Here is a 22,316-nt window from a genome sequence, read left to right as displayed (position 1 = left end):
ATGATGTCACTGGGGATAAAACTGAGGAATAGCAACACTGTAAGAACCTGTGAATGAGTTGTGTGTGTGTGCATGTGTGTGTGTGGACAGCAGATTGACTAACAGCTTGAACTTGGGTTAGATCCAGAAGCATGGGGAGGGATACATGGATGGATGGAGCGAGAGGGAGAGGAGGAGGGGGGGGCATTGATTTCTCAACAGAGAGATCAGCATCTTGACAGAAAGAGACGAGAGAGCAACAGAGCAAGAGACACACACACACACACACACACACACACACACACACACACACACACACACACACACACACACACACACACACACACACACACACACACTCTCAAGCACACACACGCACGGAGAGAGGAGGTTCCCACTGTGGCCCTCAGGTGAAATTCCATGACTTTTCCATGACTTTTCAGGTTTCCATCACTGAGCTGGAGTACTTTCATGCTCTAGAAACATTCCTCTTTCCTTACTTGCAGATTCATTTCCAGAAAAGTTTGGCTAAAATAAGGATTTAATGCAAAAAAGAAGTAAAAATGTTGTACAATAAATCCTTCTGAAAATGTTTCTAATTTGAACATACTGGGACCAGGCGATATTCGTTATACAATTAAACTGGTTCCATTCTTTGAAGTGTGGAATATTCACTGAAGAGGCTGAAGTACAACTATGATTGAAATGGACGTAGCATTTGTTGTGCTTCATTTCTGTTGTATTAACTTTGGTAGAGTTGCAGCGGAGCATTTTCAGAACAGGTTCAATAACATTAGTGTCACCGATTTATTGTTATAATGCTGTTACTTATTCTATAATTTACTATTTTAATTGGGTGGAAGTGGGATGGAGCTCATGGTTGTTCATTCAGGCCGTACAGTTCTGTAGGTGTTATTGATTAAATCTGGGGATGTTTTTACAGGTGCAAATTAAAAAAAAAAGTAGCATAGGGTTTAAGGGGTTAACAGCTCATTTGTTAAGGTCGCTGACTATCAATCAAAATTCCCTGATATTCCATTTGACAGAGATCAACAGGAATGGTTCAGCGTCTCTCCCCCAGCTTGCCTCTGACACTCTTAACAATGCTAAACCCCCCCGACAGGAGGACATGGAGGACAGTGCTGTGGCTTTGTGCCGGTGCGGCTAACGAGGTGTGTGAGTGTGTGTGTGTGTGTGAGGTCGTGTGCACCGGAGGAGCTGAGGCACACTGTGAAGGAGGGGGCGGGACTGAGGAGGGGCAGCCAGGGGTCGCACTGTAATTACACATCACAGTCCCTGTGGTCAGCTGACTGGCTTCTACTGACTTCGGTGCTTCAGCCACAGGAAGCAGAGCTGGAAAGCTGGTGGGAGCACTTGTGGAAAAACTCCTAGTAATAAAGATTGCATCATTTTAAAGTTCTCTTTTCAAGTGTTTATAGTTCAGTTAGTTTGTTTATTTCTCCCTTTTCTACTTTTTAATTAGCTTGTGCATCGATTAATTTGCAGCTCAGTATTTTGCACCACGCTCAGTGCACGTCACACCTCTCTAGTAACCCTGCCTCCATACTCACCTCAGTTTGCACGAGTTCAAAGTACTGCGAGTGGTTCACACTCTCACATACCGTGCGTGGTCCTGTGTAGGTGGTAGGTGCCGTAGAGGATGAGTGTAACACTGAGCAGAGCTCCGGCTGCCTCCTCTTCACTTGGCCTCGAACAGCTACTCACTGTGCCTTTGTGGTCAATCACCTGGAAACAAACACAGCAGCAAAGACATTAAAAAGTGATCAATCTGGAAAACTTACGACAACTAAAATTACACATCCAAAGAAAGAGAAAAGAAATAGTTTATTTCATGTGATGTGAATGATGTAGAGAATAATTCACTAAGCTCCTATTGCTGTAATCAACCAGGGAAAAAAAGAAAATGTAACGTAATGTAGTAATGTAATGCAATGTAAACAGTTCTTTTAGTAAAGAATTCTTCGTAGATGGTGGGGTGAGAGAGATGCATGTGTTGTAAAACACCTGCCAGAGGTGATATGACACTGGAAAACATTGTACTGGAATTAAGTAGAATCAACTCTTTTCACCTTAACTTAATGTAAATGGTAACTTTTAGGTTGAATTAAACAGAAATGAACAAAAATTATAGTTTTTATTTTTAGGTCACTTAAAAAAAGTTATAAACAAGTTCTTCTGAATAAACGTACACTGAAGAGTTCAATAAACCTATTGAGAAACTAAACGAGTATAGTTCCCAGGATGCATTATTAAAACTCTCTGCGGACTTTTGTTTGTATAGTTTGAACAAAACATTTATTATGGAAACTTCCTGTTTTATGAAGAGAAGTCACGGCTGTTTCTTTTTATGATAATGAAAACAATGCGAACCTGATAAAGGTGAAAGAGGAATTCGTTCTCTTGAACTTACACGGCTGTTGAACTTGGTTTCATAAATTCAGTTAACTCACTTCAGCTAGTTCTACATTTTAACCCTTTGAGCCCTACAGACACACCATGAATCCAAATTCACATCCCTACTTCTTGGATGGATTTCTCACCAAGTATTCATGTAAGTTAGGCGTCGCGTATATCAACAGATCTGTGTCCATCTCCACAGCGTTTACTCCTGGTTGAATTACTCATGAAATCGTCGTTGCATAAATATAGAACACAGAGTAGAACGGGTGCGTTGTAATGATGCCACTCACATATTTATAAAGAGATCATGTTATGAAGACAGTTCAGACTTCAAAAACATCATTTTTCAAATTGATAAGGAATAGAGTATCCCACCATCATGGTTCTGAAGACAATCTCGACAACAAAATGATAATCTTATATATCATATATAACATATCTTTATACTGCCAGCACCTTATGATGACATACATGTAAAAACACAACAATTTAAGGACACAATCTTGTTTTCCTTGATATAAAGACTAATATAAAAAAAAAATTGCAAGTATTCTCATATTAAATGATGGAAGATCTGGATAGTCTAGACTTTTCAGAGAAAACAGCATGGATGGCGAGACGAAATAAGAGCTTAACAGTACAGGTAGTAAAATGAACCAGAGGATAGCCTCAAATTTATGAGACAACTCAGAACGCAGTGATCACACTCAGCTTTGTTAACCCACGTTTTTAAGGGATCAGGGGAACTTGTGTTTTAAAGTTGAACTAACTTAAAATTAATACTAAAAGTTACAAAATATTTTTGTCCTGTGAGGTTGGTCACAGTGTTTGATTAACTGATCATACTCTTAATATAGTAAATTGGATGCTGACTAATGATTAGCAAGGTTGAAAAAGAAAACTTGAAAATATCTTTAATATGGTGCAAAACATTTTATAAAATGCTTTTTATGTTTGAGTTAGGCTCCTAACTTTATATAACCACTCAGAACGGATCATAAATGGGATCATTTTAAACTCAAATTGAAGGACGTTTTAAAGGTTTTAAATGTCAATGACAATATCGTGATAAGAGTTTGATCTTGAGTTTTCTTGTATTTTTATAAAGACCCATGAGGGTACAGCCATTACAAACTGCTTGAGGCTGTAAATGCTGTGCATGTGGCCTAAGATAAACTCTATTCTATACTTTGCTCTATAAAAAAAATATATGAAAAAAAACCTCCACAAACAAACCAACCCAATCACTGCTGGCTGGGTGTAAAGAACTCGTCATAGACCAACATGCTGGCAGCACAGATAACAAGCCCAAAGATAACAAATGATGTCATAAAAATTGTGCGGAGAATTTGGTCTTCTTTTTCCTGACAATAAAAATGTTTTGAATCTGACAGCAGCAGGAGAGAAAGGTGTGTTTGGCAGAGCAGTTTGGATATCAAAAGTTGCTTTCTAATTTTCAGCCAGCCGTTGATTGTTGCTTTCATCTGTTTCCCAACATCAAGCTGGCTGCAGTATAACAAAGGCAGCAGAGTGGTGTCTCCTTTCAAGTGAAATAATCAATGTCTGTCATGTCAGTTGCAGTCGTCCGAATCTCTCGGTTAAACTTTAATTCATGTCAAATCAGTATTTCAGTTTTGACTCGGGACTTCCAGTATTTGGATCAATTAGTTTGGAAAATAAAACGTAATATCTTCTGCTGACTCAAAACTATTTACCTGACTGTCATGTCGTGCCAAAAAAAAAATTCCCCTTCACTCCATTGCTGTTCAAAGACAGACGTCATTCCATATAAGCTCCAAACATCTACTGTGTGACTGCTCAGCCGGCCTTTTTGTGTGTGTGCCAGTGTGTGTGTGTGTGTGTGTGTGTGTGTGTGTGTGTGTGTGTGTGTGTGTGTGTGTGTGTGTGTGTGTGTGTGTGTGTGTGTGTGTGTGTGTGTGTGAGATTGCATGTGTGAGTGCTCTGAGCGGATCAGAGGCCAGGCATGGCGGCCCCCAGCCGAGCGCTGCATTGATTTGTTGTTGGTAAACAAGCAGCTGGATATCACAGGTGGATCGATAAGCCTTGCATGCCTCCCAGCCTCCCAGCATGCCTTTCTACCAGGTTGACACGGTTGTCCGAGGAACTGCAACCCTGCTGCTGTCGCTGGGAAACCTCATGAGGCAAATATTTTGAGCTGCCAAATTGGTTTTAATTAAGCTGAAGTAAATGCTATGCATAAAGCTACTCTCCTCGGTCAAGGGCCATTCAAATCCATAAATAATTATTTTTGGGTGGCACAACTTTATGAAAAGTATAATTTTCTATGGCCCACAAAAATATTACATTGTCATATTTGGTGTCGACCATAAGTGCACCTTATCTTCCAAATTAATTGGTCTGAAGTTGATAATCAATGCCAAAGCTTAAGAAGAAAGAAGGCAGCTAATGTACAAAAACTATATCAATCTACTATAAAAAAAAATATATAAAGTGTGAGAACTATAAGTAAAAACAAAACCACAGTAGAGTAAGGAACAAATTAAATTGACTTTTAGACAAAGACAAGAAAAATGAAAGGATTAATAGAAGCAGAGGAACAGAAGAGAGAGAGGGGAAGGATTTCAAAACCAGAGAGAGAAACTACAGAGGCAGAAAGAAAAGCGGGTGAGGGGGGGGGGGGTGGGGTGGGGGGGGGGTTAGTGATGGCAGGGAGAGGAAAGTGAGACCTGGTGATGGAGGATGAGAGAGATGAGACAGGAGTTCAGGGAGAGGTAGCGATACAGAGATAGGCAAACAGAGACGGAGAGGATGAGTGTGATGGACAGAGAGAGATGAAACGCACAAAAACAGAGAAGTGATACATTTAGAGGGAGAAGACCGAGAACTTGACAGAGAGAGACAGTTAGATGGAGACAAAGAGACATAACAACTTCATGTTTTCTTTGTTCTGCAGAAGTGAACTGAGGACCGTTTCTTTTCCAGGTCACCCTGCTCCACATGTTTACAGCTGCACACCTGGAAGATGCCCGGTTCCCCCACAATCCTCTATGACTTGAAACTACAGCTTGTGTATGGCAGCACATCACCGGGTTAACTTTAAGAGGAAAGTTCATTTACAACTAAATTAGGCATTGCTGCTCTGTGATTTCACATTCACTTCTATACATTTTGAATCATTTCAATTCATCATCCAAGATCTGGTGTGGAACATTTTTACATTTTTGGGGAAAATGTCAACATGAATAAAATGATTAGCGATCATCAGGACTGTTTGTGGGCTTGTGAGTTCAATTCAAGGAATGACTGAGAAAACGTAGAGAGAGAAAATGAATGAGCGACATCTTCTATTGAGAAGCACTTATTGTTCTTTAGGTGGTACTTTTATGTTCCGCCACCATCTTTGTTAATCATAAATATTCTGCTAAAACTGCTCAGTGCATCACATCAAGCCAATTAAAATACTTCCCTGGGTCATGCTTTTATCACATTTGATTGAATCTGAATTCGGTATTGAATTTCAATTATTTAAAATCCTTTATCAAGCCTGTTTAAAGTTCCACATTTTCTTTCTTTCCACAATTTTATACAACACAAATCATAAATACTTTAATATTTCTGACTAAATAACTAGATTAGAAACTTAAACTAAAAGATTGACTTTTAAACATCTAAAACTAATACTTTATTTTGCTAGAACAAAGATTCAAAAAGATATGTCTTACACTTGGAGCTCAACGACAAAGTGAAATGGCTGTGAGGCAAGACAGTGGTGAAACTTATTAATATAAAAATGTAAATACTTTTGTATTTAATACCCAACAGTTCAGTCTGTGGTTGAACGAGGTGCCTATCAGGTGTAAAATGTGAAACAGGAAGTTGCTAAACATCAGCACAGGACTCAGTCTACTCTCAAGGAATAAACAGACGCTTCAAAATAAAACTCCCCCATAAAAAAAGGAACCTGCGAGTGTGTGTGAGTGAGGCAGTGTCAGGTGGGAGGGGAGGAGGAGTCTTGCTGCGTCTACATATGTAAAGCAGCGGGGAAGCAGCAGTGTGTCAGACTGAGGCTCTGGCCCAACCTGGGCTCCTCGCTGCTCCCTCCAACACATCAATCATCCAAAACAGGGCCATCATAGCCTCGCTGCATGCTGGGACACACACACACACACACACACACACACACACACACACACACACACACACACACACACACACACACACACACACACACACACACACACACACACACACACACACACACACACACACACACACACAATTACTCAAACGAACACTGCAACAAGCACAGACAAAGCACATACACAAGAATGCCCACATAGTCAGTGACACATAGAAACACCTCCAGTGCAAAGTACTCACGCACGCACGCACGCACACACACACACACACACACACACACACACACACACACACACACACACACACACACACACACACACACACACACACACACACACACACACACACACACACACACACACACACACACACACACACACACACACGGTAGCACACACAGAGTCACAGTCTTTGCGTCCCAGTCTCACACAAAGCACGCAGATAAACAGAAATAGGTATCCTGTACCCCCCTCGCCCCCGACCATCTGTAATGGGTGCCAACACACAGTGGGTGATATTTACATGGAAACCCCCATCCCCCCAAAACCTACATCCTCCCTCTCACACTCACACACAATAAAAGAAAGAAATACCCACAAAGGGCCGCTTGGATCGCTTGATCTCCCAAAACTCATTAAACATGCAGATATATGCAAATATATGCACCTCTAGAAATCCACCTTGGGCCAGAGTGAGTTTGTTTGTGTGTGTGTGTGTGTGTGTGTGTGTGTGTGTGTGTGTGTGTGTGTGTGTGTGTGTGTGTGTGTGTGTGTGTGTGTGTGTGTGCGTGCGTGCATGTGTGTGTGTGGTGTGTTTGTGGGTGAAAGTACGTGTTTGTTTGGATGTGCATGTGATTTGTGTTTCCACTCTAGGCTTTGACAGTGTGTCTGCCAAACTTGATACTGTGTGAGAGTTTGAGGCTGTTACAGTAAAGTGAGATGTTCTTACACTGGTTTACCTGAGGTCAGAGCAACTTTTCTCTCTTATTATCACATCATATTGTTACTTTCACAAGTAATGCAGCGACATTTGAAAATAAAAACTAACGTGACTCCTTAAAGTAAGAGATTGTGTCTTGGAGATGTACACCACCACCACCCCCTCCCGCCCCCACATTTGACTAATTTCTGTGTTGTATCAGTTTCAGTTTGAATTTCAAATAGATAATAAAGCTAAATAACAAAGTTCCTCTCGCACACTTAACTTTTTGAAACAGTAAGGTAACAGCATTAGTTTTGCAACAGACCTTGGCCGACCTCTGGCAGACTTTTTGACTCGTCACAGTCAGGAGACCACAGGTGGATTATTGATGGCTGCATTCCTGTTTTATACTCTGTATATGAAAACTAATTTGAACTCTGGTTCTGAAAAGTGCAGCCAGTGAGAAGAGTCTTGAGGGATGCTACAGCGTACTACATCACTACTTTAGAGTCACTCGTTCTGATCAGTGTTCTGGTGGTCAAGCTGATAATAATTCCATAATTAATTAGATATTAGCCCTTAAAGAGCGGTGTGTTTGGTGGTGGGTCTGGTTTGTTTGACATGCCTGGGGTGCAGTCTGGTTTCTGGTTGAGGTGGCCACTATTGTGTCCTCAGCAAGCAGCAACCTACCATGACCTTACCCACTGGTTTGTGATCTATTCTATATCTATCCATTTTGAAGCTTCGAGTTCAGCATTTCAGCTGTTGCCATCTTGTTTTTTTGGAGCCAGAGGTGGCCATATTTTGTCATGGTAGGGAGGAATGAGAGGTGAATCTGACTGGGGCCCCGAGAACAATAACCCTACCCACCTATAGTGGAAATATGAAGGCACCTCAGGCCTGTCAATCAAACAGACATAGAGGCTTTTTGAGGCCTAATATCTAATTATAAATGGAATTAAAACTGCAAGCAGTGATATGCGGGCCCTCGCATGCTGCACATCGGGGAGCCAGTGGGTCCAGGAATAATTTAATGTCGTCTGAAATATGAAAAATAAGTCATATGTCGTCCAAAACGTGAAAAAAAGTCATAATATAGCATGTTGTCCAAAATATAAAAAACAAAATTATACTATAGCATGTCGTGCAAAATATGAATAAAAAAAGTCATAAACTGTAAGTTGGAAATTCATTTTTTTTTCCAGTTTTCAATTACATGCTATTGTATGAGTTTTTTTTAAATATTTCAGATAACATGACATTTTTTGGACTTGACATGCATGACTCAAGCAGGAATCAAACCAATGACGTTCTGACTGAGCGGTACCAGCAGTAACTACTGCACCATTGTGCCTGTGATGCTGTGACTTTCTTTTGTCCTTTTGAGGACATGCTACAGTATGACTATTATTTCATATTTTGGATGACAATACAAAGTCATACTTAAAAAAAAACTTTTTTATTACTTTTTGGAATATGACCTTTTTCTGAACTGACATGCATGCCTCAAGTTACTTCTCACTGTGAGGCAATGGCTCTAAGCACTCCACCACTGTGTCATACTATAGCATGTCGTCCAAAACATGAAAAAAAAAGTCATACTACAGCATGTCGCTTTTGGGGGATTTTTGTTTTTGTTTGAGTTTCGTATTGTTGTTGACCTTTGGTTTGGGATTAGTATGACTGCATGTACAAACCCGAACGGCTTACCCTTAGAGGGATTTCGCCGCCATGCCATGGGCTCACCGATCGACGAAAATGTTTTGATAACTTTTAATTCCAAATTTAACTTTTAGTGAAGTTGAAATATTTGGAGAAATTTGCATACACTACACATTACAGGAAGATATTTAATATCACTGCAGACCCCTTTGAAAACACGTATATCTACTATCCAAAGAATGTCTGCGGCAATTTTGGTCGCATTTGAATGAATATTTATGGACGGTGGAGTTATAAATTGCAGTGAGCCAAAGATTTGTTACAATGCTGTCTAACTCCTGGGAAGATAAATGGTGCAGTGGTTAGCACTGCTGCCTCTCAGCTAGAAGGTTGGGGGTTCGATCATTTGTCATGACTTAAGAAAAAAATCATAAGTCATTTTTTGAACGACATGCTATAGCATGACTTTTGGGTCACTTTTTGGCTGCCACGGGCACACCGATCGACAAAAACAAATTCTTTTGATAACTTAATCCCAAACATGTTAAGAGTGAACTTATTCAATATCAAGTCAGTCCAACAAAATCCCTAGGAGGAGTTCGTTAAAGTACAACATGTGCGAATCGCCAAAAATGGCGAGTAAATTCTAAATGGTGGACTTCCTGTCGAGGTGACGTAACGGTGCAATGTAACTTTTTTGTATGTCTAGGTGTGATACATGTCCACTGAATTTCGTGCATGTCGGTAAATGTAGCCGCCGGGGCATCTTTTTAGGGGGCGCCAGGAGGCCATTTGGCCACGCCCACTCGCAACTCTACTAGAATACAAAATTTTTCTCCGGGAGACAATGTGTGCATCAACTTTCATGAGTTTTTGAATATGATAAAGCCTCCAAAAATGTATCCCTTTAAGGCACCATATCGTAGCATTTCTGGTATTTTATTATTATTATTATTAACAACACAGACTGGACCATATTCAACAACTTGTGGTGGAAAACAGTGGCGTTACATCATTTATTTCCCAACTGGGTTGTCGGACTGCGTGCTCAATGCATTATCTGCAGGTTATTCTATTATCAGTTTGTCACTGTGTGTGTTTGGTTTGTGTAATCTGTTAGGAGACAAGAGGAAAGAGACTCCTGAAGAAGCACCAGGGATGATGATGGTAAATATATGATCTGTCAGTCACAGCCAGTAAAGATGGCTGTTTGTGTGTGTGTGTGTGTGTGTCCACAGTGCTGCAGGCTAAATAGTGCCATTATATTCCTACAGCAGCACTAGTCGCAGTCAGCTTGAGTCTCAAAGTCCTCTGGGAATCTGAGATGTCTCTGCTCAAAGACCGCTGAGACACACACACACACACACACACACACACACACACACACACACACACACACACACACACACACACACACACACACACACACACACACACACACACACACACACACACACACACACACACACACACACACACACACACACACACGGTGGAAGTGAGAGTAATGTATGTGTGTTTATATTTCTGGTGTGTGTTTGTGTGTCTGTGGGACGAGGTTTCAGTGAAAGTGGAGCACAGTAATGACACCCCTCCATCTAATTCTTTGAAAACCTATTGTGTTATAAAGCAGAATGAAAGAAAAATGCTGCCACTCATAGTTACCAAATAGAAGAGTTGTTACTGCATTTGCACACGCACACACTAAAAGGGTTGGTTCACCAAAACTACAAAGAGACATATTTTTCTCTTTCTTCTGTTGGCATCTCATAATGCAGTGAGTTTTTGCTATATTTGGTTCAGGTTTTAAGATATCCATTATTCTGATTTCTGCCTCCACCTCAAGCTGGAAATATAAATAATATAAACACCGATCACAATGGCAGATCTCATTTAGAAACTTTGATATACTGTCGAAAAGTCACATCGCTAAGTTACAAACTAATTTTTTTTTTTTACATCAACAACTATTAATAATATAATATTTGTTTTTATAGAAACGGACATCTCCTAAAAAAAAAAAGACAGTGAGGTTGGTCTCCGTATTGAATAAAAACCTTTGTGTGAAAGCTTGGACAGAAAGATGATCTGCACTCTGTCTGAGAAAACATCAACACCCTAATAAACCGTAACACTACTGCAGGATCCACATCTTCCCCCATCAACAAACACATGACACACAGTGTTGCTTTTCTCACACCAAACACATGATACTGGTACATACCGTCAAAATGAGGGATTTGACTGACCCACGGTTTAGAGAAGATGTAAACTCCCTGACTGTAATTTTAAGAATTTAAACTCACAAAATCAAATATTTGTGTTTATATTTGTATAATTTCTGTTATTTGTTCAGGTCATACATTCCTGATCTTTTGGTTTTCACCTTCTTGGGAACTTTAAAGTTAAGGTATTCTTTGAACTCAACAAAAATAGTCAATTCATATATATATATATATATACGAGAAGAGCCGTTTTGAAGCTCATGGCGCTGACCCATCGTGGCAAGGGCCAGACTCCACCCGTCTTCCTGCTAATCCAAATATGGGTAAAGACGTTGCGCACAGGTGGAGCTGAGACAGTTTGACTGAAGCGTGATTACTGCAATCAGCACCGAGGAGAGTCTCCGTCTGTAAAGATCTAGCTGAGTCAATATTCTAGGTAATATATAATAAGTTATATTAAACTTCTTTCCTTCTATAGTTATCGTGAATGAGGAAATTAGCTAGAGAGACCGTAAATGTTTTTTTTGTACAGGCTAGTTTTGGGCACTTCTGCATTAATACCATTTTTCTGTGAAGAGGTTGCCTCTTGGTTTGACCTCACCTTGGTGTGAACAGTACACACATGTATAACCACCAGAGTCACATGACTACAAGTTAGGTCACGTGGGAGCGAGAGAGAGAGAGAGAGAGAGAGAGAGAGAGAGAGAGTATTTCCAGCCTGCGGTCCGTCTCCTTCACAGCTGGAAGGTCAGCTGAGCCTCGAGCCATAACACTTGCTCCCTTTTCACTTCAGTCCCGCTTTATTCCAGCAGAACCACAGCGCTCTTTGACAACTGTCATCATGACGAATCAATATAGACTCTCCAGAGTTTTTAAACACTGATCCAGCAGATAGTCCAGTTAAAGTCTCTTCCCAGGGCCTCCATTTTATAGTTTACCCTTCACTTATAGCTCTCATTTCTAGTAGCCCTGACTGTCCTCCGTCTCTCTCCACGTATCATTGTGAAATTTAATTGTCACAGCTGCATGTCAAAGGCAATTGTTTTTATAGCTGCACGGAAAATGTCCAAAACCATTAAATAACAACGTAGAATTAGTAGATTAAACTGATATTTAATCATTAATATCTGCTCAGTTTTGAAACACATTTTAACGCATGTAATTCAAAAGCGTGTTAGCACGTATTGAACATTGCGGCAAGTTCATTTTCAGACGCGTGTGTCCTTTTTGTCTCCGTGTTCCTCCCCGTGTTAACTTCAAGTGCCGTATCGCTCCATCTTATTTTCAGTGGCCCGTATTTGTGACGGTGCGTGTACACGTCTCTCTCTGAGCTACGGCGGAGCTGACAACCAGCGTAAAACCAATCAGCGTGTGGGTGTGTGTGTATGTGCTGATTAGCGGCGTGCTACGGCATGTGGCACGTCAGATGCGAGCGTTAATTCGTGTTGCGAGCATCGCGGTGACTCGTCTCGGCCCTCCGGTAATGAGCAGCGGCGCCGTTATGTGGCTCGACTTCACGGTGCTTCCTCCCCGTCTCAGCGACACACTGGGTCCTGGTAATTGGTCACAGAGGGGACAGTAAATCTGTATGAGGACGTAGGAGAGACGCGGAGACGGAGAGGTAGAGGCAGAGAAGGAGTGTGTGCGTGTGTGTGCGTGTGTGTGCGTGTGTGTGTGTGTGTGTGTGTGTGTGTTTGTGTGTGTGTTTGTGTGTGTTTGTATGCGTGTGAGTTTGCAGGAAGAGGTAGGTGATGGAGGACAGGAGGTGGGTGTCTTTCATCTTCACAGCTTTCTCTCTATAAACCTCCAACTGTTTACAAGGACTGAAGCCTATTTGCACACACGCACACACACACACACACACACACACACACACACACACACACACACACACACACACACACACACACACACACACACACACACACACACACACACACACACACACACACACACACAGACATGGGACCCCCCCCTCCCCCCCCACTGCTACCACCCACACATATATACAGTAAATGACCTCAGCGCGCTGCAGTCTGTGAGTATGGATTCTAATCAGATGTCGGCAGTGTTGTGTCTGTCAAACCCGGCCAAGGTTACTTAACCTTCCAGTCTTAATTTCCCTTCCATTTTAGCTCCTTCCTCCATATCAAACATCAACACATCTATGAGGGGAAAAAAAAAAAAAAAAAGGAAACGAAGAGTGCGGGAGGAAAATGAAGATTGCCATGCTTGGCTGAAGCTCAGAGATGAAAGTAGAGGATGATTCACATTGCTATTGCAAAATGAACTGAACCGAGCTGAGCTGAGCCGTGCCGGGCCGAGCTATTTTTAAACTTCTATACAACGCAGCTACTGGAAGAGGACAATGTGAAGCGGAGCAAATCATTTCTATATCATGAGGTATGTGAAATAAGGTTCTCAGCAGAGAATGTGAAAATTAGCACAAAAGCTAGGTGAAGATTTTTATTTATTTTTTTGCAACATTTTGTTATCTTAGCTCGTTGTCACTTGACAGATAGTAACAGAGGACTTCGTCACTGGATTCAATGTCGTATCAAGAGCATTCAAATACAGGCAAAACAACGAAGCTGAGCTACGTTTAGGAGTTGAAAGTAACCAGGAAGTTGAACTAAACTCAGAATAGACCAATAAGAGTCTGCAGCCGTGCCAGCAGCTCTGCGAGGCAGTAGGCCAACATGCTTACAATGGCAATGCTAATATAGTGACACGTGTTAATTATTCATCTGCTTAGTTCAGCATGCCACGTTTGAAAATTAGCCACTGTGGCTGGAAATAAAATATTAGACATGAAAAGCTGCAGGACTGATGGCAGCAGCTTTTCTCTCACCTGGAGGGTCCAGCGGCCTCGCGGCTGCTCGCCCCAGCAGTGCACCGTCATCAGGGTCCAGTTCTTCAGGCCAGCAGTGGAGGCGTCGTTGGGCCGCTTATCCAACAGCAGTGACACGGTGCCGCCTGGAGACTCCAGGCTCACGGAGAGGTCACCGCGACACACGGCGCTGACGCTCACTCTCACCTGGGGAGAGACAGGTGTCGAGAAATTAAAAAAATACAAAAAAATGGAGGGAGGTGTGAACAAAGAAATTGCTGGAGGGGCAGAGGAAGAGAGAAAACACAGAGGGAGTGGGTGGACAGAGGCAGAGCAACATATAAACATGTGATCTTCCATTGATAACACGTGATCTTCCATTGATAACACGTGATCTTCCATTGATAACGTGTGATCTTCCATTGATAACATGTGATCTTCCATTGATAACACGTGATCTTCCATTGATAACACGTGATCTTCCATTGATAACACGTGATCGTCCATTGATAACACGTGATCTTCCATTGATAACATGTGATCTTCCATTGATAACATGTGATCTTCCATTGATAACACGTGATCTTCCATTGATAACACGTGATCTTCCATTGATAACACGTGATCGTCCATTGATAACACGTGATCGTCCATTGATAACACGTGATCTTCCATTGATAACACGTGATCGTCCATTGATAACACGTGATCTTCCATTGATAACACGTGATCTTCCATTGATAACACGTGATCTTCCATTGATAACACGTGATCTTCCATTGATAACACGTGATCGTCCATTGATAACACGTGATCTTCCATTGATAACACGTGATCTTCCATTGATAACACGTGATCTTCCATTGATAACACGTGATCTTCCATTGATAACACGTGATCTTCCATTGATAACACGTGATCTTCCATTGATAACACGTGGTCTTCCATTGATAACACGTGATCTTCCATTGATAACACATGTGATCTTCCATTGATAACACATGATCTTCCATTGATAACACATGTGATCTTCCATTGATAACACATGATCTTCCATTGATAACACATGTGATCTTCCATTGATAACATGTGATCTTCCATTGATAACACGTGGTCTTCCATTGATAACATGTGATCTCTCAGCTGGTCTTTGCTCGAACACCCGTTGGCTGTTTATCAAGTGTGACAGGACGATCTGAAAACAGCACCAGTATCACTGACTTCTCAGTTTTGCTGCTTGCTTTCTCTATTTCCACCTTGAAACACTAGTTGAACGTTATATATATAATACATTTTATATAAATATGCCTTTTTGTTTACTTGCTGAGTTACATGACAAGATCAATCTGATGTACGTTAAACGTCCCCAGGAGGTAGTTAGCCTAGCTTAGCATAAAGCTTGGCTAATTAGGATGTTATATCTCATATTTAACTCTTTAACTGTATTAAGGCTCAACAGTAAAATGTCATGTATTTGTGAGGCGCTTTGAATTTGAGTTTCTACTTCTGTCTTGACAACCTTTTGTTGACGAGATTACTAAAGAAGTAAGAAACAGTCCCATTTACACATCCCCACTAAACCACAAACTTGTTTTTGCACTTCAGTTTTTGTGCCGTTTAAATAAATACGAGATTTCGTGTTAATTAGTGAGCTTCAGAGGTGCTGGTAAGCAGATTCTGCTACGCTCGGACCAAGCCAGATAAACTGTTTCCAGTCTTAATGCAACACTAACCATCTCCTCGCGGCACATTTAACAGACAGACACCACGTAGACGTCAAGCTTTTCATCTCAATCTCTGCAAAAAAAAAGTGAACATCCATACTTCTTTAGATGTTGATTATTTCCTTTAAATGTGAAGCAGAGCCTCTTCAGTTCAATCAGTACACATTAAAAAAGTGTAGGACTGCTATGGATGAACAAACAACGTCGTTCCCTCCTGATGAGGCCGACGAGAGTCATTTTGAAACAGAACAAGATGCACTGTGTTTAAATCCAAGTCCACTCAGTATTGTCTGAGATATTGTCTGTGCCACAAAGATGGACAGGCCAACGATCTGTCCGGAGCCTCCCAAAGAAGAAGACAAAGAAAAGCAGAAGTAGAGAGTAGAAGAAAGAAAAGACACTAAGAAAAATGGTTAAGGGGAATATTAGCTAAATGATTTAAATAGGCCGGACCCCCCCCCCCCCCACACACACACACACACACACACACACACAACCGCCGGCAGCAGCACCCAGTAAACACCCTCCCTGTCCCTGTTCATCACAAGCAGCACATCTGGTGTGACAATGGCACATTGCAGAGAGAGCCGCCAAGCTGCAAAAAGACTGACAGCCCGCTCCTGTTTACGGCGTGTTACCACGGCAACACGTCCATCAATCACACCTCGCAGCGATGGCCTGACCCACGCTTTCTGCCAGGGAGCAGAGCCGCAAAGATGAAGCCTTTTCAATTTACATGCTGACACACTCTCTCTCCTCTCTCCTCTCTCCTCGCTACTTCACAAGTACACACACTCACAAACATACACAACTCGCACAAACTCAAATGTGCACAAACACACACGTACAGTACGTATGCCTGCTGACACAATCAAACATAAACACATTTGCATATATGTGCCTGAACTTAAGAAAACCTAGTAATGCCATTTTCTGCAAATGACAGTGCCAACACATCACGGTATGACTTGTTTCATCTCTTCTATTCTCAGAGAAAGAACATGACACAGAAACCCGAAAACAATTTGTATGACATCTTCAAGCTTCCCTGCTTGTTGGCAGAAGTTAAGTTCTGAATTCACTCCTGCTTGATTTGTATCTTGTCGGGACCAACGGGAACACGGAGAGGCAGGAAGAGCAGATTTACAGCACGACGGCAATAAAGGGACAGTGTTTTTGTGTTTTAAAGAACTCGTTCAACATTTTGGGAAACGAGCTTCTTCACTTCCTTGCTGAATGTTGAATGAGAAGAATCATACTAATCTCATCTTCGTATTATTATTATTATTATTATTATTATTATCGTGTTAAGATGGAGCAGCAGCTGGTTAGCTTAGCTAAGGATAAAGGCGGGAAGAAGGGAGGACGAGCTAGCCTGCTTCTGTCTAAAGGCAACACAATATATCTGCCAGCCCGATTGAGATCACTAATTCACCCTTCACATACCATTTATTTCATCTGAAATAAAACATGAACTCTTTCTCAGCCAAGAGCAGTTACTTCTTAGTGTGTTCACCGGAGGCAGGAACTCTTTATGCTAAGCTAAGATAAGCTGACTGGTTTATGGCTGTAGCTTCTTAATGAGCGGACAGTGATATTAAACTTCACCAAAAACTGTAAAAAGTTGTATTTACCAAATTGTCATACAATTTTATATAAACCACCTAATCAAATATGAAAGCTCAGAAAACTCCAAAATGTTGCCCCATATAGAGATGACCTAAAAAACTACATTTGCACCGTTACTTTATGCAATAAAATGTTGTTTGAAAACGTCCACCTAACCTGGACGTGCTCCAGAGTGTTGATCTCGTTCGCCCTCCCTTGGCAGGCCTCTGATTGGATGTTCATGCTGACTCCGCCTCCTGAAGAAAAGACTCTGACCAATAAAAATACATTGTTCCTATTAGTCAAGAGCCAAACCTCCCATGGTTATAACACACTCATACACTTTGAATATTCATATATATAAAGCAGTGACAGGATAGATAAAGATAAGATAAAGATTCTTGATGCAAGCTGTTTTCTTGGAGCTGAAAAAGGGAGACAATTGGGAAAAACTGAAGAAAAGAAATGAAGACCGGTGTACGTGTCTGTGTTTGTGTGCATTTGTGTGTGTGTATCGATTTATCTGTCCAACTATATAGATCGATAGATCGATAGATAAAACAGAAGTCGCAGTGAGAATAGAACTGCTAGAGTGGTTAAAAATATGTAGTCGATAAAACTAAAGGTTTTCTCACCTGTTGGGATGAAGTGTGACTTTTTGTGTGCACTTCCTCTGTGGAGCAGCAGTGCGGAGGTGTGCGGCCTGCTGCACCATCAGCCCTGCATCCAACAATCCAAAGCCGTACCTGCAACAAACAGAGACGATGCAGTCTAATATGCGTGTTTGCGTGTGTTATAAGCGGAAGCGTTGTGTTGTCCTTATATCCTCACACATATGTGAATCGGAGGCTTTTTATGTGGGGAGCTGAATGTGCTGCAGGAGTGCTAATGGCTCCGACATGAGGACGCAACAAGTCATTGACGAAGATGATGTTGTCCTCTGACACAATCACTTCCCGCTCTGTCCGGGCTGAGGCTGAGGGCTGCTGTTTGTGCCGCCTGTAATTGCCTGGAGGATTGATTCTGAACAATGTGCCATCTCACGGACTGTAATCAAGCCTCATTATTCATTCTTTACCACCCCAATCTTGGTGCTGGAGACACAATGGCCGACCCTTAAGCGGCGTCACTGCCTGGTGACTGTATGACCACTGCCTATCACACTCTCTTCTCCACTTTACCGCTCATCTCTTTTGAATCATCCCCTCTCATCTTTCCTCTTTGCCTCTCTTTTCCGCAGAGCAGCCCGCTACTCAGTATTCTTTCCCTCTCTAAATTCTCCTTCACTCTCCTCCATCAAACCTGAACTTCTTGCATCAGAACTCTCGTCCGCTGCTTCAGTGATGCTGAAATCACAGTCCTCATAAGTCTCTCCTTAATTCTCCCTCAAATCTTTCATTTTCATGCACTCGCTCTCATTCAGGTCTCTTTAGTTAAAATCATAGTCGTCAGACTGAGTAACGGGCCCATAACAACCTTCATCGCCCCTCCTTCTTGGAAATTCAGAGGGGGTGACGAAGAGCTAATTTCTGCCATTATTACCATACAGACCTTATGCCGTTAATCTGCAATAAGTGAAATTCATTATCCTGATGACGGGGTCTCTCGGAGCAGCAGAGAGAGAGACAGAGACAGGAGAAAGGAGAGAGCTGATCAATAACTCAATCTGCTGCCCTGCATGGGGCTCCATCTCCTCCGTCTCAGCCTGTCAGTGTGTCTGAGGAGGAGAAGCAGGAGTTGCAGCCTGCACCGTCCCCGTCCTAACAGCACGCTGCGCAATCAATGGACACAATCTAATCAGCCACGATCACCACCAATGACTTTTAGCATGTAGGGCCCGGCATAATAGCATTAGGCAGACGGGTGTCTGGGGTTGAGGTGTGCTGCAGAAGTTCAAGGTCACTTGGGGGGTTTGAGAAAGCTGAAGAGTTGCAGCAAAACACAGCTGACAACAGCTCAGTGCAGAGGACCAGGCTGGTGATTGTGGAGTCATTAACTCACATGGACCTTAATAAGATCCAAATGTGCTTCTGCTATACGATTGAAGGTTGAAATAGCTTTTATTTAGTAATCAATGTCTGTTAGAAGTCGCCAAAAAAGAGACCGATGACTAGGAACTGTGATCCTGAATGCTCCCTTGTACATATTTAAAGATGCATGGAAACTATTTCTATGTTGCTACTAAAATATATTTTTTGTAACGACAAAAAACAAAAGACAATGTGTGAACTCAGAGGGCTTATATTAAAGACCTGGTTGACATTTAATTTGAACTATGACATTAAAGACAGAAATTGTGTTACCGTTACTGTATTAAAACAGTGCGAGCACGTGTGCTTTCAGGTAGCACTGAGGCTGATTGGAGTAACACATCCATGAGTCTCAAGACTTATTACACGACAAAACACTAAACATCAGTTTATAAAGCTCTAAGACAGGATTTTACAACTCTGGGAAGTTATTATTGCATTTTGTCTTTAATCACACCAAATGCAATTTAAACAATAGTAATACGGTGCTGTTGTTAACTCCTGGGAATGAGAAGTTGAATGTATTTACCCGGCTAACGCTGTGCCTCGGCCTCGGCATCCCCACTGTGTTGATGAAGAGTTCATTTAAATGAATTCACTCACTTTCAGGGAAACAGCTAATAAAACAACCTCTGTTGAATTTCATTAAAAAAAAAGAAAAAAGATTCAGGTCAACAGGTTAGCCTTGTTAGCATCACAGCTCTTTTGTTTGTATGTTACCACTTTCTTTACCCCCTTTCAGTTTAAAGACTGCTTTTAGGAATGAGGCACGCACAACTTTCCAGTTTCATTGCTCAGTGGCAGATTTATCAGCAACATCACCAACAAGAGCAACTGACTAACAAGCTCTAACTAACAAATCCCTAAATTAAGAAATGACCAAAAGAAGGTTTGGTATTTTCAATAAAAAAATTCTTCACCATTACTGTAAATAATGTTCAAGATTCAGAAACAAGATTATTTCTTTCACTTATGAATACATTTGGATGCATTAGTGTCACTGTTATGTTCGGCTGCTGACAAAATGGACAAATATAACTGAAACACCAGCAATAATAATAGATCACCCAAGATATTTCACAGTGTGGGGAAAACTGATACCCCGACTTCTAATAAAACAAACGGTTTGTGACCGGGACGTGCCACCCTGCTCCCTTTCAGTGATTAAATATGCCCTCCCCACCCCGTACCCCTCAGTGGGAGCCGTGCACCTATTAAATCCTGTAACTCCCGCAGATCGATCAGGCCCGCCGTCACTGCACGGCCATAAACACACACAGACATACGTATATCTGATGGAGAAAGCCGCAGGAAACAGGTTAACCCACGATACAACATGATGAAAATGACAGCTTTTATGTCCCCTGCCGTGTCAATGAAACAGCACCCCTGAGCTGAGGCGCTTTTCAAGAAGACTCCCCGGCCTCTTTCGCCATCTCATCAACACAAGGAAAGAATTTAAACGGTAGCACACCTTCTGAGTGGTCGTGGGATTTCTCCAAATTGAAATGTGTGCAAATCAGGATTTAAAGTTTATGGTGTTTTGGGACAGTTTCTTTAAAGAATGTGTTGCGATTTTTAGAAACACTGCAAAAGTCTTTGGGATAAAAACCCACATAATCTAATGCCTATCAAGTAATTAGTCAGAAAACACAGTCATCCAATTTTCAACTTGTTCTTCCTCCACCTCCTGCGTGGTCGGAGGGAGGTTGAGCCAAGCCAACTACAGAGTGACAGCCGATCTTCTGTCCACGCAGCACGAAGCATGTTAAACCCCCCGACCCCCCGCCTTCTCACACATCGAGTCTGCGGCCTTCGCATTTTCTCCATCCACTTTTACTCCTCGACGGCAAATGCCCTCGCAAACTCTTTCTCCCTCCTCCTTTTTATCCATTAGGATGGAGGCCACTCCCCCCCACCTCTCCATGGGGCCTCTTTGTAACTGTCGAGGAACCCTTTTCACTTTTTGTTCTGCGGGCCTTCCCAGGTCCTTTCTCTGTTGATATTCACACCATCTGCCAAAAGCAGAGGAAGGTGCACGCACACCCGACTAGCACTGAGACGTCGGGATCTCCAGGGTCGAGGTCTTGGCTTCGTCTTTGCACATGGCATTGAAAACACAGCGTTAACAACTGGTATGCTGCAACCAAAACAGATTTTTGCAGCTACCCAGGGACTGAGCTACGGCAGTCTCACCCCTTGTTTGCAGTGGTACGTCCTGCTAAGTCCCCCCAATAGAAGTGGCTGTAAAGAATCACTCAAGCCGCACTAAGCAGCTGCCTGTGAGTTAGGTCATTTTCCCAGGAGCCACAGAGTGGGCATTGGCAGGACCTCAAAAAAAGGGGACACCATCTGTTCAGTGCCTGAAAAGGTTGGTGACACCTTCTGTGGTACCAACAACTTCTAATTAAGTGGCCAGGAATGCTGCAGCAGCTCCAACGCATGATTGGTGGGCTTGCCTTAGTTATCCTGATGACAACACAGCAGACACCCGGTCAGCTTCACGCATCTCTCCATCACATCTGGGCATGTACTAATGAAAAATGAACAAAGAGAGAAAACAATAAACACTTGATGAAGGTGACACATGACTGCAGCAGCCAACACAAACTGGATTTTCTTTTGTTTTCTCTGATTTCGCTATCCTCCTTTTGTGCTGCTTAATTAAATGTTTATCAGGAGCATAAAACACTGCATTAGCCCTTTGGTCAATCCCAGCGTGGTTGGTTACGGTTATATCATAATGCACTAATTTCATTAACATTAGGATTTAAATGAAATAACAAATAGACTT

General features: G+C 42.0%; 1 protein-coding gene across 1 annotated transcript in view; it reads right to left on the bottom strand.

Annotated features, from left to right (window-relative positions):
* Positions 1–22,316, bottom strand: part of LOC138622960 (furin-like protease kpc-1) — a 185,976-nt gene that overhangs the window by 15,689 nt on the left and 147,971 nt on the right. Inside the window, exons 14-17 of the mRNA XM_069702155.1 lie at positions 18,128–18,238; positions 17,670–17,763; positions 14,182–14,367; positions 1,602–1,725 (exon numbers count right to left, since the gene is read on the bottom strand). Coding sequence (XP_069558256.1) covers positions 1,602–1,725; positions 14,182–14,367; positions 17,670–17,763; positions 18,128–18,238 — 515 coding nt within the window. The remainder of the gene's footprint in view (positions 1–1,601; positions 1,726–14,181; positions 14,368–17,669; positions 17,764–18,127; positions 18,239–22,316) is intronic.

This window comes from Brachyistius frenatus, unplaced genomic scaffold, assembly GCF_029030835.1.
Source record: "Brachyistius frenatus isolate BFR_SWC_R1_liver_20210118 unplaced genomic scaffold, ASM2903083v1 Contig_40, whole genome shotgun sequence".
Classification (NCBI taxonomy): Eukaryota; Metazoa; Chordata; class Actinopteri; family Embiotocidae; genus Brachyistius; species Brachyistius frenatus.
This window is presented reverse-complemented; position numbering and strand designations above follow the sequence as displayed.